Genomic DNA, 19619 nt, shown 5'->3' with positions numbered 1-19619 from the left:
TTTATAAAATACTTTTATATTAGGAAAAGTTGATTATAACAATCTAAGAAAACTTTGTTTAAATGTTATAAAAATTATGTCTTTCTATACTAACATAATTTTATTGAATTAAATATATGTAAGCATAGACTATACATGTTTTTTTCTTATTGTGATATGGACTTTACCACAATATTTATTTGCATGTGCATAATGACATGTGTAATAAATGTCATTGTTATAGCCAAGGTTGTAATTTGGCAGCCTAATATAGATTAGTTAACTTTACATAGAGAAGTTATTCATATTATAAACTAACCTCACAATAATTCTTTAGCATTGTAATATTTAATTATGGATTCTGATTAATATTTTTATAATACATTCTCTATTAGCACTGGTAGGCTTCCATATGCTTATCTCTGATAGTTACTAAATGGAAAAGAACAAATAACAGTTTCTATAAGCCATAGATATAAATGCATACTCATGAAGTTTTGTTTTGTTTTTATTTAGCATACATTTGTAGGGCAGCCAGGTCTCTCTAGGGCCCTGGCAGTTGAACTGTTGGACAAAGTGAATAATCCAGACAACCACACACATTACACCGAAGGAGACGATGATGACTTTGAGGTAAAGAATGTTTGCAATCTAATAATTGAAAATAAATGTTTAATGTGGCCTTAGAGTTTGTTTTTTAATTCACTCTTTTAAGTTAGTTAAAATAGATTTAGTGACAGATCAATTAGCAATGAAGACTTTACTTGTCTTGCATATAATTACTAATTGATAACTTCTCTTAATCCTAGTTCTGGGAAGGAACTAAGATTATGATTCTTCCTTGCACGATATCATTTTATTTACTTAGTTGGTTTGCTTAAGGTTATTAAGCGGTAGGTACAATTAGAATCAGATCTGTGCCTTTATCTTCCCAGAAATCCACAAGTGTTTTCTCTTCTCTTTAGACCTCAGCTTCTGTAGTGAGAGTTTGGTCTTCTCTAAAGAAAAAGGACATCTATTTCCATGTAAATACAGGTTCTAGGAGTATTGCTTTGGACTAAGAGAATGAAAATTTAGCCAGAGCACTTGTACCATATTATTTTTCACTAAAGAGACTCCTTAGAAAGCCATGTGGTCATTTTTTTAGTTTCTCTGTTTACAGATGATTGGTGGTAGTTTAGTCGCTCAGCTATTTCTGACTTTTGCAACCCCATGAACTGTAGCCCACCAGGTTCCTCTGTCCATGGGACTTTGCAGGCAAGAATACTGGAGTGGGTTGCCATTTCCTTCTCCAATACAGATCATTAACAGGATACAAATAATTTTTTTAAATTAAGCTGAAGTTCCCATAGAAGATGTTTTCCAATAAGTATTAAAAATTATTATTTCTTATATAATTACATATTCATAACTATGCTTTCTTCTCTGAAAATATTGTAGAATTATTTGAATATATTATATTTAACAACACAAGTTCTAAATCAGGAATGAGGGACTTCCTGCCCATTGTCAGGTTTATGCCTCTCTATATATAATACAAATGTATTTATTTACCAGTATCTTTTTCTCCTTTTATATTCTGTTTTATTTCTGTCTCCTCATTCTTTCTTATGCTTTTATTTCCCTTTATACCTCTATCTTCAATTCTGGTAAGACTATAGAACTAAGCTTTATGTGTTGTTACTTACTGAAGGAAATCTTCTACTTCATGAACTTAAGTTTTAAATTATTAAGTATCGTGATAACTACTAACAGTCATTGGGTAGTCTTTATGCACCAAGTATTAGGCCAAATAATTTCCATGTTAACTCATCTAATACTCAGAACAGTCCTTTGCAATAAGTACTATTACTATTCCCATTTTACAAATAAGAAAAGAAGAAAGAATACAAGTAATTTCATTTCCCCAAGATCATATGCCTAGCAAGTAGTGGAACCAGGATTTGGATTCAGGCAAACCAACTTTAGAACCTACTCTTAGTTAATATACCGTCACGTTTATATATGTACTTTTTATATAAATAGAAATAGTCATTAAACAGTCCTTACCAACTAGTCATTTTCTAGTATATAACATAATCTTGTCATGTAGTAAGGTACCCTGTAAATATTTTATTGAATGTTAAATGAACTTTAATTGAAAATATTAAATAACCCAGTCAGAAAGATATTTTAAAATTTAAACCATCATTCGCAGACTTGTAATAATTAATGAATTTAATCTCTTAAAAATCAAAATTGTTTTGCTTAAATATAGCATATTACTTGATTCCTCAATTAATGTTTTACTGGTTATGAAAACAACCAAACTCCACTTTCATTCCCCACGATATTTTGCCAGGTTTTCTAAATCTACTCTTACTTTGGAACTGTAATGATATCACCATGCTGTTTAGTCCTTGAAATGCAAAACCTTGCTCCAGGCAATTGAAGAAACAACAGTGGATGACATTGACATAATCCCTGTCTTCAAAGAGCTTACAGAATGGTTTCCATGGAAATTTAGAAATTACCAGCAAACAGTTGATAAGTGTAATAACTGTTATGGAATGGAAATACAGGGTGATATGCAGGCATATTTTTGAGACAGGAAAGGACTCATTGAGGAAGCAGTGTGTAAGCTGAAAACCTGAAGGATTAAATACAGAGATAGTAATTAAGAGACTGATCAGAAGTGTTCTGAACAGAAGGAATAATAGCATGTTTGAAAGCCTTGATAAGAGACATGGTATGCTTTAGGAACTAAAGAAAAGTTAGTCTGTTAGAGCAGAGAAAAAGGAAGAAATTTGGTGGGAGATGAGATTATAAACTAGATATTTCAAGTAAAAATAAATGAGAGCTTTAATCTAAGGGCAATAGAAGTCATTAAAGGGTAAGGGAGTGATATAATCAGATATGCGTTTTTGTTTTTGTTTTTGTTTTTTTAAGATCTCTGACTTTAGATTGATGGTTTCATTCCTCAGGTCCTCATAAGAGACTTTTGAAGTTATCCAGGATAGAGATACTGATATTTTATAGTAGGGTGGTAGGGCAAGGATGGAAAAAAATGAAGTAATTCAAGAATTATATGAGAGACTGGTGACCAAATGTAGACTTGAGGGTGGAGCCTGATAAAAGGATTACTCCCAAATTTTTACTTGAACAGCTGAATAGATATAAAAGTGCCACTTGTTGAGATTGAAATACTAGAGTAAGATCAAATATGGGAAGAAAGGTGAGTTCAGTTTTATATATGGTAATTTTTATATTGCACAGATTTCCAAGTGGGAGGAAGGCCTAGGACAGCTTCCTGAGATTTCTCCCTTAAATTAAAAAATCTAGTATCCTAAGAGAAATGGCAAAGGAATAATAAAGAGCATTAAGAGACAGAAGGAAAGTTTCAGAAAGAATACTGCCTAGAAGTTACATTAAAGAAATCTTTGGAATTAGGTGTGTTTGACTACTTTAAAAGGATAATTTAAAAATACTAGAGGTGAAGCCAGATTGGAGTGGTTTGAAAGATAAATTTATTTATGAAATTTAGTTGTGAAAGAGGAGAGTAAGATAGAACAGTAGATAAAAGAAAATGAGTTGGTGGTGGATTTGTCTGTCTTCTCAGTTCAGTTCAGTTGCTCAGTCATGTCCGACACTTTGCAACAGCATGGACTGCAGCACGCCAGGCCTCCCTGTCCATTACCAACTACTGGAGTTCACTCAAACTCATGTCCATTGAGTCGGTGATGCCATCCAACCATCTCATCCTCTGTCATCCCCTTCTCCTCCCACTTTCAATCTTTCCCAGCATCAGGGTCTTTTCAAACGAGTCATTTCTTCACATCAGGTGGCCAAAGGATTGGTGTTTCAGCTTCAACCTCAGTTCTTCCAGTGAATATTCAGGGCTGATTTCTTTTAGGATGGACTGGTTGGATCTCCTTGCAGTCCAAGGGACTCTTCTCCAATACCAGGTATTGGAGTTAGGTATTCTTCTCCAATACCACAGTCCAAAAGCATCAATTCTTTGGTGCTCAGCTTTCTTTATAGTCCAACTCTCACATCGATACATGACCACTGGAAAAACTGTACCCTTGACTAGACGGAACTTTGTTGACAAAGTCTCTGCTTTTTATTATGCTATCTAGGTTGGTCATAACTTCCCTTCCAAGCAGTGAGCATCTTTTCATTTCGTGACTGCAGTTACCATCTGCAGTGATTTTGGAGCCCCAAAAAATTAAGTCTGACACTGTTTCCACTGTTTCTCCATCTATTTGCCATGAAGTGATGGGAGCAGATGCCATGATCTTAGTTTTCTGAATGTTGAGCTTTAAGCCAACATTTCCACTCTCCTCTTTCACTTTCATCAAGAGGCTCTTTAGTTCTTCCTCACTTTTTGCCATAAGAGTGGTGTCATCTGTATATCTGAGGTTATTGATATTTCTCCTACCTGTCTTCTACCTCGCTGTTTTTTTGGCTATTGATTGATTGTTTTTTATGTGGGGCTAAAAAAGTTTAAACAGCATCTTTATGAAAAGGATCCAATGGTTAGAGATAGAAGAATCTAGAGAAGCAAGATGAATAGGCACAGTCCCTGAAAAGGAAGGAGAAAGTGAGATCTCGATTATAATGAAGGACTTAATCTTGAAGAAACACTTCTTGAAAGGCTTTCTTGGGAAGTGTTGTCTAGAGAGTGGAGTAGAAAGACCTTGAGCTTATCTCCTCCCATCCTTGAGCTCCCCTCCTCCAGTGGGCACACCAATTGCAAGTATCTATGATAATGGCCTGAAGACGAGCATAAAAGATTTTCTACAACTGAAGATATGAAAAATGAACCACAGTGAGATGGGTAGGAGAGGCAGAGACATAATATAGTCAAGACCCACCTCCCTCGATAGGCAGCCCACAAACAGGAGGATAATTACATTTGCAGAATTCTCCCCGAGGAGTGAAGCATCCAAAACCTATATTGGGCTCCCCATCTGGGGTGTCCTGCACAGGGAAGATGGGCCCCTTAAAAATCTGGCTTTGAAGGTCATCCTTCAAAGGACTTGTGTGCAGGAGAACTAGAGGACTGTAGGAAACAGACTCTGCTCTTATAGGGCGTGTGTAAAATCTCAGATGCACAGAGTCAGTAATTTGAAAGGAACCCACCTGCAGATCTTGGAGAACCTCTTGGAGTAGCAGGAGACAACTAGTAGTCCCCCTGAAGATACAGATGCTGGTGACAGCTGAATGTAGGAGTTTTTTCTACCACTAGGACACTGATGCTGACAGGCATCATTGTGGAGCCCTCCCTCTACCCTACTAGTGCTGGAGGCTTACCCAGCCACTGGCAGACTGGCGCCAACCCCCAGCTTCCCTGTCTCCATAGCTAGCCACCCTTGAACCTGGCCCTGCCATCAGTAGTGTAGCATAAGCTCTGGGACCCTGCCCCAGGAAGGTCATAGCAGCTGACTGGGCCAGGGGCCAGGCCTACCTACCAGCACGCCCAGTGGTCAGCCTTGCCACAATAGAAGGGCCCAAACAGGCCATATACAGGGCATGCTTAGAGTATAGAGCACTGCTGTCCAGAGGGGTGTGCTGCTGGGTTGCATAAGATAACACTTACATAATGCCACTCCTCCCAAATTCAAGAAACATAGCCAATCTACTTAATACTTAGAAATAAACACAGAGAACTAGGCAAATAGAAACAGAGGACTATGGTCCAAACAAAGGAACAAGACAACCTCAGGAGAAGAATTAAACAAAGAAAAGATACACAGTCTGCCTGGTAAAGAGTTTCAGGTAATAATCATAAAGATACTCAATGAATGTAAGAGAGAGATGGAAGAACATAGTAAGAATGTTAACAAAGAATTAGAAAATATAAAGGGGAACCAAATAGAGCTGAAGAATACAATCAGTTCAGTTCAGTTCAGTCGCTCAGTCTTGTCCAACTCTTTGGGACCCCATGAATCGCAGCACGCCAGGCCTCCCTGTCCATCACCAACTCCCGGAGTTCACTCAAACGCACGTCCATCAAGTTGGTGATGCCATCCAGCCATGTCATCCTCTGTCATCCCCTTCTTCTCCTGCCCCCAATCCCTCCCAGCATCAGAGTTTTTCCAACGAGCCAACTCTTCACATGAGGTGGCCAAAGTACTGGAGTTTCAGCTTTAGCATCCTTCCTTCCAAAGAAATCCCAGGGCTGATCTCCTTCAGAATGGACTGGTTGGATCTCCTTGCAGTCCAAGGGACTCACAAGAGTCTTCTCCAACACCATAGTTCAAAAGCATTGGTTCTTCGACGATTAAGCTTTCCTTATAGTTCCAACTCTCACATCCATACATGACCACAGGAAAAACCATAGCCTTGACTAGACGGACCTTTGTTGGCAAAGTAATGTCTCTGCTTTTGAATATGCTGTCTAGGTTGGTCATAACTTTCCTTCCAAGGAGTAAGCATCTTTTAATTTCATGGCTGCAGTCACCATCTGCAGTGATTTTGGAGCCCCAAAAAATTAAGTCTGACATTGTTTCCACTGTTTCCCCATCTATTTCCCATGAAGTGATGGGACTGGATGCCATGATCTTCGTTTTCTGAATGTTGAGCTTTAAGCCAACTTTTTCACTCTCCACTTTCACTTTCATCAAGAAGCTTTTTAGTTCCTCTTCACTTTCTGCCATAGGGTGGTATCATCTGCATATCTGAAGTTCTTGATATCTCTCCCGGCAATCTTGATTCCAGCTTGTGCTTCTTCCAGCCCAGCATTTCTCATAATGTACTCTGCATAGAAGTTAATTAAGCAGGGTGACAATATATAGCCTTGACGTACTCCTTTTCCTATTTGGAACCAGGCTGTTGTTCCATGTCCAGTTCTAACTGTTGCTTCCTGACCTGCATATAGGTTTCTCAGAGGCAGGTCAAGTGATCTGGTATTCACATCTCTTTCAGAATTTTCCACAGTTTATTGTGATCCACAGTCAAAGGCTTTGGCGTAGTCAATAAAGCAGAAATAGATGTTTTTCTGGAACTCTCTTGCTTTTCCATGATCCAGCGGATGTTGGCAATTTGATCTCTGGTTCCTCTGCCTTTTCTAAAACCAGCTTGAACATCAGGAAGTTCACGGTTCACATATTGGGAAGCCTGGCTTAGAGAATTTTGAGCATTACTTTCCTAGCGTGTGAAATGAGTGCAATTGTGTGGTAGTTTGAGCATTCTTTGGCATTGCCTTTCTTTGGGACTGGAATGAAAACTGACCTTTTCTAGTCCTGTGGCCACTGCTGAATTTTCCAAATTTGCTGGCATATTGAGTGCAGCACTTTCACAGCATCATCTTTCAAGATTTGAAAAGCTCAACTGGAATTCCATCACCTCCACTAGCTTTGTTCGTAGTGATGCTTTCTAAGGCCCACTTGACTTCACATTCCAGGATGTCTGGCTCTAGGTGAGTGCATACCATCGTGATTATCTTGGTCTTGAAGATCTTTTTTGTACAGTTCTTCTGTGTATTCTTGCCACCTCTTCTTAATATCTTCTGCTTCTGTTAGGTCCATACCATTTCTGTCCTTTATCGAGCCCATCTTTGCGTGAAATGTTCCCTTGGTATCTCTAGTTTTCTTGAAGAGATCTCTAGTCTTTCCCATTCTGTTGTTTTCCTCTATTTCTTTGCATTGATCGCTGAGGAAGGCTTTCTTATCTCTTCTTGCTATTCTTTGGAATTCTGCATTCAGATACTTATATCTTTCCTTTTTTCCTTTGCTTTTTGCTTCTCTTCTTTTCTCAGCTATTTTTAAGGCCTCCTCAGACAGCCATTTTGCTTTTTTGCATCTCTTTTCCGTGGGGATGGTCTTGATCCCTGTCTCCTATACAATGTCACAAACCTCCGACCATAGTTCATCAGGCACTCTGTCTATCAGATCTAGTCCCTTAAATCTATTTCTCACTTCCACTGTATAATCATAAGGGATTTGATTTGGTCATACCTGAATGGTCTAGTGGTTTTCCCTTCTTTCTTCAATTTCAGTCTGAATTTGGCAATAAGGAGTTCATGATCTGAGCCACAGTCAGCTCTTGGTCTTGTTTTTGTTGACTATGTAGAGCTTCTCCATCTTTGGCTGCAAAGAATATAATCAGTCTGATTTCGGTGTTGACCATCTGGTGATGTCCATGAGTAGATGTAGAGTCTTGTCTTGTGTTGTTGGAAGAAGGTGTTTGCTATGACCAGTGCATTCTCTTGGCAAAACTCTATTAGCCTTTGCTCTGCTTCATTCCGTATTCCAAGGCCAAATTTGCCTGTTACTCCAGGTGTTTTTTGACTTCCTACTTTTGGATTCCAGTCCCCTATAATGAAAAGCACATCTTTTTTGGGTGTTCTAAAAGGTCTTGTAGGTCTTCATAGAACCATTCAGCTTCTTCAGCGTTACTGGTTGGGACATAGATTTGGATTACTGTGATATTGAATGGTTTGCCTTGGAAACGAACAGAGATCATTCTGTCATTTTTGAGATTGCATCCAAGTACTGCATTTTGGACTCTTTTGTTGACCATGATGGCTACTCCATTTCTTCTAAGGGATTCCTGCCCGCAGTAGTAGATGTAATGGGTCATGTGAGTTAAATTCACCCGATCCAGTCCATTTTAGCTCACTGATTCCTAGAATGTCAACATTTACTGTTGCCATCTCCAGTTTGACCACTTCCAATTTGCCTTGATTCATGGACCTGACATTCCAGGTTCCTATGCAATATTTTTCTTTACAGCATTGGACCTTGCTTCTATCACCAGTCACATCCACAACTGGGTATTGTTTTTGCTTTGGCTCCATCCCTTCATTCTTTCTGGAGTTACTTCTCCACTGATCTCCAGTAGCATATTGGGCACCTACTGACCTGGGGAGTTCTTCTTTCAGTATCCTATCATTTTGCCTTTTCATACACTTAATGGGGTTCTCAAGGCAAGAACACTGAAGTCATTTGCCATTCCCTTCTCCAATGGACCACATTCTGTCCGACCTCTCCACCATGACCCTCCCGTCTTGGATGGCCTCATGGGCATGGCTTAGTTTCATTGAGTTAGACAAGGCTGTGGTCCTACTGTGATTAGATTGACTAGTTTTCTGTGATTATGGTTTCAGTGTGTCTGCCCTCTGATGCCCTCTTGCAACACCTACCATCTTGCTTGGGTTTCTCTTACCTTGGACGTGGGGTATCTCTTCACGGCTGCTCCAGCAAAGCGCAGTCGCTGCTCCTTACTTTTGATGAGGGGTATCTCCTCACCGCCCCCCCTCTGACCTTGACATGGAATAGCTCCTCTAGGCCCTCCTGCGCCCGCGCAGCCACCACTCCTTGGAGGTGGGGTTTCTCCTCCAGGCCGCCGCCCCTGACCTCGGACGTAGGGTAGGTCCTCTCGGCTGTTCCTGCGCTGTTGCAGCCTGGCGCTCTCGGCCGCTGCCCCTGACCTCGGATGCGGGGTAGCTCCTCTCGGCCGCCGCCCTGCCGCCCCTGACCTTGGACGTGCAGTAGCTTCTCCCGGCCGCCGCCCCTGACCTCATACGTGGGGTAGCTCCTCTCGGCCTTCCTGCGCCGTCACAGCCTGGCACTCTCGGCCGCTACCCCTGACCTCGGTCGTGGGGTAACTCCTCTTGGCCGCCGCCCCTCGGGCATGGGGTCCTCCCAGCTTCTGCCCCTGACCTCGGACGTGGGGTAGCTCCTCTCGGCCGCGCTCTGTGCGCCATCGCAGCCGCCTGCACTCTTAGGGACAACTTAGTGAGTAAACAGCAACAACAAAGTAATATTCCACTGAATATGTATATATCCTTTTTATCCATTAGTCCATCAGTGGACACTGAGGTTGCTTCCATATGCTGGCCTTTCTCTTTTTTTCTTCTGGGATCCCTAGAATGTGAATGTTAGTATACTTGATATTGTTTCAAAGGTCTCTTAAACCACCCTCATTAAAAAAAACCTCTCTTCTCTTTTTCCTCTTCAGCTTAGTAGTTTACTGATCTAGTAGATTTGGTTATATGGAACAGATCAGTAAACTAGAAGACTGAATAGTGGAAATCACCTAAGCTGAAGAGGAAAAAGAGAAGAGAGGTTTTTTTTTAATGAGGGTGGTTTAAGAGACCTTTGAAACAATATCAAGTATACTAACATTCACATTCTAGGGATCCCAGAAGAAAAAAAGAGAAAAGGCCAACGTATGGAAGCAACCTCAGTGTCCACTGATGGACTAATGGATAAAAAGGATACATACATATTCAGTGGAATATTACTTTGTTGTTGCTGTTTAGTCACTAAGTTGTATCCAACTCTTTTGCAACCCCATGGACTGTATCCCATCAGGCTCTTCTGTCTGTAGGATTTCCCGGGCAAGAATACTAGATTGGTGCCATTTACTTCTCCAGAGTTTCCCTGGTGGCTCAGACAGTAAAGAATCCACATGCATTATGGAAGACCTGGGTTTGATCCCTGGGTTGGGAAGATCCCTTGGAGAGGGAAATGGCTACCCACTTCAGTATTCTGGCCTGGAGAATTCCATGGACTGTATAGAATCTGTAAAGAGTTGGACACAACTGAGCAACTTTCACTTTGCTTCTCCAGGGGATCTTACCAACCCAGAGATCAAATCCACATCTACTGCATTTGCAGGTGGATTCTTTACCACTGAGCCACCAGGGAAGCCCCAGAATATTACTCGCCCATTAAAAATAATATCTTCCCATTTTTGACACCATGGATGGCTCTAGAAGCTATTATGCTAATGAAATAAGTCAGAGAAAAAGGCGAATACCACATGATCTCATTTAAATGTGGACTCGAAGAAGCAAAACAAAATAAAATGAAAACGGACTCAGATACAGAGAAGAAACAAATGTTTGCCAGAAGGGAGGCTGTTGAGTGTGGACAAAATAGGTGAAGGGGATTAAGATGTACAAATATCCAGTTATATAATAAATATATATATTAGGGTTATTTTACACAACATAAAAAGCATCTGGTCAATAACATTAATTTTGTATGGGAACAGATGGTTACTACACTTAAAATGGTGATTAACTTCTTAAAGTATACAAATGTCAAAAAATTCTGTAGTACATCAGAAGCTAACATAGTATTGTGCATTAATTAATATTTAAACTTAACAAAAAAAGAAAAGAAATACTAATTTCTCTTCTCCAGGGGATCTTCCCAACCCAGGGATCCAACCCAGGTCTCCCACATTGCAGGTGGATTCTTTACCAGCTGAACCACCAGGGAAGCCCATTGAGGAGAATGGATGGGTTAAATGACTAAAGAAATGTTTGAGGGTAACACTGAAGCCTCAGCAAAGATTAATTTTCAATGTGTAATTTTCCTCCAGCAGTCATTGGTACCCAGATATAAACCAGTTAAATTCCTCCAGGGTTGTCATTTTGGTATGCCAGTGTAGAAAAGGATGGCAGGGAGTGAGAATCAAATTTAGGATATATGCAAGAGATCGCTTGAAATTATGGACCACTACATCTAAAGTGGATAGGAAGAAAAGTGAAGATAGAAGAAATGCATAAGGAGAATGAGAAAGTAATGGATTGATGGACTTGAGATTCGGTGTGAATATTTAAAAATTATTGGAGTAATGAGAGAGTAAGCTCAAAGGATGAGAAGTTTGGAGTATGATATGAATTCATATATCAGACCTGATGACAGATTCCAGGGTATGATTTTAATAGTATAGAGTCCATTGAAGTGTGGTAGAATGTTTTGAGAGATAAGGTCAGTAAACTCTAATCCAGCGCAATGGGCTTTTGAGTCCTTTGGTATGATAGTGGGTCTTAAAGTAGAGAAAAAGACATATGACCGTTGTCTGAATCATTAGTGAATGAGAGTGAGTCATCAGAAATTTAATAAATAGAGGTTGAACTGAACACATTGTTTCAAAATATCAGGAGCTTATTCAAAAGGGTGGAATAGTAAGCTTTCTCACTTGGTTTACTACAAATCAATCCCTCTCCGTACTGTATTTCTGCTGTCCATACCCTTTTACATACTTAATCAGGTTACTCTTAAAACTGACTCTTGTGATAGCATTCCCTTTCTGTAAAATCTCCAAAAAATTCTTTTGCCAAGAAAATAAAATTGAGAGCTCTAGCCTGACATTCAGAACCTTTCATGATCTGGCTTGCTGCTGCTAAGTTGCTTCAGTCGTGTCCGACTCTATGCGACCCCATAGACGGCAGCCCACCAGGCTCCCCCGTCCCTGGGATTCTCCAGGCAAGAACACTGGAGTGGGTTGCCATTTCCTTCTCCAATGCATGAAAGTGAAAAGTGAAAGTGAAGTCGCTCAGTCGTGTCCGACTCTTCGCGACCCCATGGACTGCAGCCTACCAGGCTCCTCTGTCCATGGGATTTTCCAGGCAAGAGTACTGGAGTGGGGTGCCATTGTCTTCTCCGATGATCTGGCTTATCCTCCCTCAAATGTCTTTCCAGCTTGTCATCTCTTCACTTAATGTTCACCACATTCAAATAACCAACTTCAATTCCCCTAAACACTCACAATTTCCTTTTTTTCTTGCATCACTTTGTTCATATTGTTTGTGCTGTCTGAAATGCTTTTCCCACCTTGCTGCGCATTCAATGCCTACTTGTCCTTCAAGGTTTCACATTAGATTACAACTCTGTCATGAAGAATTTCTTTAACCCCTTCCAATGGCAGTCATCTCTCCTTCCCCTGGGCATTAATAGTGATTTTAATGACTGCCACTTATTCTTTTCTAGTGTTTTAAGTATTTGTGTATGTTATCTTCCTAGATTATAAGCTCTTTTGAGGATAAGATTTGCATCTGATTTTCCTTGCATCTCTTCAGTGTATATACCCTATACCCTAGGGTTAGGGTATACAGTATAAATGTGTGTGGAATAAATGAATTAACTTTTAAGTATCTCATATTCATTTTTTAAAAAATTTATCCTTCAATTTGCTTTATTAGTAGGTAGTCATGTCTGTCAATAAATAAGAATTTAATTAAAAAGAGAAAGTTTGACCTTCTAACTTTGTCCCAGAAATTCTTTTAAGTGTATATATTATGTTTATATTCACAGCCCCATGCAGTCATTCGTCATACCATTAGATCTACAAACCGGAATGCCAGAGCTGAACGGACAGCTTCAGAAATCAATTGTATGTGTTTGGTATACATTTTCAATTGGTGGTTTTGGAGGGTTGAGCTGGGTGTTCTTGTGGGATTTTTTGTAATAATAAAATCTCAGGCCATCTGTGGCTATATACACATGTAAACAGGATACCTCTGAAATAAAGGTTGCTTTTCTGGTTGTAATGAAATTCCCTTGGTTTACAATTAAATAGTTTTTACTTTCTAATTATAAACGTAATACATGTTCATTGCAGAAAATTTGCAAAAAGAAGAAAGTAGAAAATTAACATTGCCAATAATCACATCACTCAGCACCAGCCCACAGATAATATTTTGTTGAATTTCCCTCAAATTTTTTCACATGTAGTTTTACATGGCTAAGTTTATACTATGCATAAAATTTTGCTTAATATAGTTAGAAGTATTTCCCATATATTAGCCTAGGCTTTGTAACTGTTATATTTAATGGTTTTATCCTCCTGTATTGAGTTGATGTATTGTAGTCCCTATTGTTGGATATTTGGGTTGGTTTCAGTTAAGTCAGATTAGCACCAAGGTGGATATTTTTTTAAATGCATATTTAAAAGGAGAAATTGATTTTTATTCAATAAATCATTGACATAAAAATGTTATATTAACAATATTTGTCATTTTAGCCACATTAATTTGGAAGAACAGATTTACAAAGAATTTTTAGGATGAGTATACTGACTTAAGTGCATAATTGTTTCAAAAAAATTTTTAAGTATTTTACATTAAAATAGGCTCTAAATAAAAAATATAAACCATAATGGAGGAAGATAGTTAGAATGATTGCCGATGTGTATTTTGTTTTCTTGAAACCAAACATTTCTAGCTTTCTGTACACAGCTTTGGAAATCTAGGTCAATGGAGAGTTAGAATGTCCTTCCCATATCTGTTATTTCAGTCGTGCATTTTCATAATTAAACTCATAATTCAAGATTTTCTGTCTTTGTTAGTCCCAGATTGCTGATACTTTTTTATGCTATCTTCTTATACTATCCCCAGCAAACTCTGGGTTTCAAATACCAAACAGAAAAGCAGCTGTTTATTTTTATATTTTAAAATAAAGCTATTATAAAGCTATTTTCTGTATTTTATGCAGCTGTATAGTATTCAATTAATGTAGTGTAAATGTATCTTTCCTTGTATAGCTTTTGTTTCTGGTGTCGTTATTTAGTAACGCCTTCCTGATTTTAAGGTTATAAAAGGATTTTCCTGTTGTTTGTTTTTTTTTGTTTAATTTTTTATAATATCAATACTTAAATCTTTGATATAAGGTATTATTTGCTAAAGATATGAAATATGAATTCAACTTCAGTTTCATTCTAAATATCTACTCATTTGCCTTGATACTATTTATTAAAAACTTAGGTTTTCACTAATAGATTTGCTATGCCATCTTTATTATATACTAAGTTGCCACCTAGATTTTAGGGCTTTTTCTGGAAATTCTATTCTCTTGCATTAATATACTTAGTCCTGTGCCAGTCACATACTTCTGATTGTTATGTCTTTATAATACCTATTAAAATATATTAGAAATAATTCTCCTCCTATTTTCCCTCACCCCCTCCACACAAACACACACACACACATGTTGTTGCAATTCCTTTTTATTATATCTGGCTGTTATATTTTCCTCACATAAAACATAAGAATCAGTCTATTGAGTTGAAAAAAAAAAAAAAAAAAAAAGCACCTCTCAGCATTTTTACTGAGATCTCATAAGTTTGTACGCTAACTTTGGGAGAATTGACATCTTTATAATATTCTGTCATCTTAATCAAAATAAGCTTCCTCGGAGAGCTCAAAGCTTAGTTATTTTATAAGTGTCCAGAGTACTGATTCCTTAGTGGAATTTGCCCTGTGTGCTGCAAGTACCAAACAGAAGATGGTAGAGTTGAAGGTCGTTTTATTGGTCTATCTTTAAATTCTCCCAGGTCTTCTTTTGTGTCCATCAGGAGTGTTTCATAGTTTTGTTTTTGTTAATAGATTTTATACATACCTTGTTAGTTCTGTTCTTAGTTTTCTGTTTCAGCTTTTTAAATTAAGCTAGTAACTTACATACAGTAAAATGTTTAAGTGTACTGCCCAATGAATTTTTAAATTTGTATACACTCATGAAACTACCACCCAGATCAACATTATCAGAATCTCTGAAGGATTCCTCATGCTCCTTCACAATCAACACCTTCCCATCTCCCTGTATCCCCTTGCCTTCCCACTGCCCTGGTTAATCACTATTCTTATCTCATCACTATAGATTGGTTTTTATATGGTCTTGATCTTCACATATATAGGATCAACTAATATACACCTCTTTTGCCTGATTTCTTTTGTTCAATATTATGTCTGTGAAAGTCATTCATGTCATGTGTGCCAGTAATAGTTTATTGTTTTCACTGTAATGTAGTATTTCATTGTATAATTATAGCATAATTTATTCATTCTTCACTTGGCTGGCATTTTATTTGTTTCTAGTTTTGGGCTATTATGATTACTGTAATCATCCTTATTGTGTGTTTTTAGTGGACATAAATAATGGTTATCAGTTCAGTTCAGTCACTCAACTCTTTGTGACCCCATGGAATGCAGCACGCCAGGCTTCCCTGTCATCACCAGCTCCTGGAGATTGCTCAAACTAATGTCCATCGAGTCAGTGATGCCATCCAACCATCTCATCCTCTGTCGTCCCCTTCTCCTCCTGTCTTCAGTCTTTGCCCGCATCAGGGTCTTTTCCAACGAGTCAGTTCTTTGCATGAGGTGGCCAAAATACTGGAGTTTCAGCTTCAGCATCAGTCCTTCTAATGAATATTCAGGACTGATTTCCTTTAGGATGGACTGGTTTGATCTCCTTGCAGTCCAAAGGACTCTCAAGAGTCTTCTCCAACACCACAGTTCAAAAGCATCAATTCTTCAGTACTCAGTTTTCAGATTTGGCCTAACCTAAGACCACCAGAGTATAGTCCAGCAAAGTCAGATTTATTGACTCGTTGCAGTGAGGGAGAACACACACCAGAGGAACCATGGAACATCTCATTAAATAGGAAAAGAAGAATTAGAGAGTTTGGGGGGAAAGTGGAAATTGAGTAAAATTTAATTAAGTAAAATTAAGTGAAAACTTAGAGCAAAGTAGGGATGTGTGTGAAAAGATCTATACTGTAAAAATAGATTCAGAAGCCTGTTTCTTTGGAAACTTGAAATGTTGTATTCAGAAACTCCTTTAGTTGATGGTCTGTATCTACGTTGGAAATTAAAGCTACTGCTCTCTATCAGTGACTTAAATCTTCCAGGTGAGAGTGGAATGGTTCATTTTAATAAACATGATTTAATAAAGCAAAGTTTCTGACCGTCTTTGATTTTAGAGACTGATATTTCTCAATAGGAAAGCAGAGATAATTCAGAGAGGGGATCATCATGTGATGCTTTACCTATGCAGGATATCCTTGGGAGAAACATTGTTTCTTCTTTTGACTTTGCATTTGAATTTGTGTCTGTCTTCCCAGTCTGATGAATGGTCAGGCAGATTACTGTCTCATTCTGATCCAGATATGGGTGTATGACCTGAATTTTCTGTTTTTTAAAAAAAATTTTCATTTGAAAAGCCACTTTTTGGTTGAGTCCAGTTGATACTGAAAGCTCAGCCTCTGTGCACAGGTGCCAAATCAAATCTCAGAGACAGAATTTTGGGTGAGATAGAAAAGAATAGCTGTATTGCTTTGCCAGCCATAGTGGGACACAGAGAGCTCCTGCCCCAACTGTGTGTCTCAACCTGGGAGGAGTTTTATAGCACAGTGGTTCAAGGGTGGGTGAGGTTGCTGGTAAGATTAGAGTGTGTGCAGGGCCTCCACTCCTCTAATTTAGCCTCAAGGAATCTTCTTGATTACTTGATTACTTGTGTGTGCAGGGCCTCCACTCCTCTAATTTAGCCTCAAGTAATCTTCTTGATTACTTGATTACTCTTAATGAAAGTGAAAGTGGAGAGTGAAAAAGTTGGCTTAAAGCTCAACATTCAGAAAATGAAGATCATGACATCTGGTCCCATCACTTCATGGGAAATAGATGGGGAAACAGTGGAAACAGTGTCAGACTTTATTTGGGGGGGGGGCTCCAAAATCACTGCAGATGGTGACTGCAGCCATGAAATAATAAGACGCTTACTCCTTGGAAGAAAAGTTATGACCACCCTAGACAGCATATTAAAAAGCAGAGACATTACTTTGACAACAAAGGTCTGTCTAGTCAAGGCTATGGTTTTTCCATTGGTCACGTATGGATGTGAGAGTTGGACTATAAAGAAAGCTGAGCACCGAAGAATTGATGCTTTTGAACTGTGGTGTCAGAGAAGACTTTTGAGTGTCCCTTGGACTGCAAGGAGGTCCAACCAGTCCATCCTAGAGGAGATCAGTCCTGGGTGTTCATTGCAATAACTGATGTTGAAGCTGAAACACCAGTACTTTGACCACCTGATGCAAAGAGCTGACTCATTTGAAAAGACCCTGATGCTGGGAAAGATTGAAGGCAAGAGGAGAAGGGGACAACAGAGGATGAGATGGTTGGATGGCATCACCAACTCAATGGACATGAGGTTGAGTAAACTCCAGGAGTTGGTGATGGACAGGGAGGCCTGGCAAGCTACAGTCCATGGGGTTGCAAAGAGTCAGACATGACTGAGTAACTGAACTGAACTGAACTTTATCTTCTTGATGAACTAATCTGATTCTTTTAATATACCCTTCTGTGGTATTTCTCTGCTGTGAAGAGTGCTGACCTCTTGAAAAACCTTAAAGACTTTGTTATATGTGTCCCTTGAGGTGGAACCAGGACCCTGCCCCAAGACCTGCACTATTGTTTCCTGGCTATCCCCCTCCCCCATCTTTACATCCCTTCCCTTCCCAGGTTGAATCTGCCCTTTGGAACTCCGGGAACATGGGGGATGCCCAGAAAGGCTTCTGTGCCCAGCATCCCTATAGGGTCCTGCTTGGTTTCACAGTTACCTAGAAAACCAACTAATTACAAAAAATTGGCACCAAAGGGGATTTGAGAGGTATCAAAAAAGAAAATAACTGCCCAACTATTGGTTTAAGTGTATGATTTTAGATGACTCACAAGTAAATTTTAGCCAGGTATTTGGACTGATACCAAGGGCTGAGGCTACACAGAGCAGTATTAAGAATAAAGACTCTACAGAGGTAACAAGTAGTCTGTCCACAATCCAGAACCTTCAACTGGCAAGGAGGAAGAAAAAACTGTAGCTTAAGAGCTATAGTATGCACATTAAAGTATGAAAATCAGAGTCTTCTATCATCTTGTTCCATTGGACTTGAACAAATGATTCTTTTCATATTGTCATCAGCTTGATTCAACACATTTGTGTAGAAATTGCCTTCTTGTAGCCATCTACTTCTGAAGATTGTCATCTCCAGTTTGAGATTTCCTACTGAGACCATCTTCTGTTGATTTGAATTGGCCCATGTCTCTGTAATTAAGACAAATTAAAACAAGGATCATTGCTCTGTTTTGCCATTCTATTAATTATTAACAATACCTGGCAAGATTCTATTTATTGAGTTTAGAGAGAAGTTCCCCAGAAGACAGTTTCTGAGTTCTAAATCATAAAAAGATTATTTCAGAGGAAACACTGCTTGGATATGTTTGAATATAAAACTGTGTACTGTACAGGTCTCAGCTATATTAGTCTGTGATATTGTAGAAACTGGAGTTGGGGGCAGTATTCTTCGATGTTTAAGATACTCAGTTTTGGGTTTATTGAGAGAGAGTTAATGGGCCCCTGAGAAAGTTGACCTCACTTTCATTCAAGCCAAACAAACAAACAAACAAACAAAACCCATTTTAGGCTAAGGAGGTCTAAGAATTTCTAAAAGTTTATCCAAGTTAAGTTTGAAAATTCCATTTGTCCTTTTTATTTTACATGAAGACTAAGAATGATTAAGGTGATAGAGATTTTGAGGAAGATTTATTGTCTCACAAACCTCCTTAGTAATAGTTATAGACAAGTGAGTGTTTACTAGAGAAGTAATTAGAATTTTCCCAGGTAGGAAACAAAAAGTAAGACAACATCTTTTTGGCCATTATTAAGGTTGAGCCTTTTTAAACAACCTTTAAGCCACTCTAATAGATATACAATAACCAAAGCAAAAGCCTTTGTTGTCAGGAAAACTAGTTTTGAAAATTTACCTGACGAATAGCATACCCATGTGTTCCTCAACATTGGTATTTGTTAAGCTGCAGGTTGCAACGCAATCCATGACATCAATTCAGATTTTTTTCTAAGGCACAAAATAGAAAACATTCAACTGCATCAGTTGGACTAATAGGTACTATACTATAAAACTTTTGTGGAATTTGTTTGTTGTTTTCTTAGCAATTTGACGGTGTCAAGTACAAATTGAGGGTTTGAATCCCTTTGTGGTTGCCATAACTGTTGACTTTTAAAAAAAATGCACAACATGAGATTTAAGTTTTTTGGGGGGTAAAATGAAGGCTGCAGCCTGGGAGACAGCAC

At 38.7% G+C, this 19619-nt stretch overlaps 1 protein-coding gene across 2 annotated transcripts in view; it reads left to right on the top strand.

The window, feature by feature from the left end:
* MAP4K5 (mitogen-activated protein kinase kinase kinase kinase 5) overlaps positions 1-19619 on the top strand; it is a 126891-nt gene that overhangs the window by 68281 nt on the left and 38991 nt on the right. For both annotated transcript variants that reach the window (XM_005211730.5, NM_001191128.1), the window contains 2 exons: positions 496-612; positions 13017-13095. In XM_005211730.5, coding sequence (XP_005211787.1) covers positions 496-612; positions 13017-13095 — 196 coding nt within the window. The remainder of the gene's footprint in view (positions 1-495; positions 613-13016; positions 13096-19619) is intronic.

Source organism: Bos taurus, chromosome 10 (assembly GCF_002263795.3).
Source record: "Bos taurus isolate L1 Dominette 01449 registration number 42190680 breed Hereford chromosome 10, ARS-UCD2.0, whole genome shotgun sequence".
Lineage (NCBI taxonomy): Eukaryota > Metazoa > Chordata > Mammalia > Artiodactyla > Bovidae > Bos > Bos taurus.
Note: the sequence above shows the minus strand (reverse complement) of the source record. Positions and strands in the feature narration are given on the sequence as shown.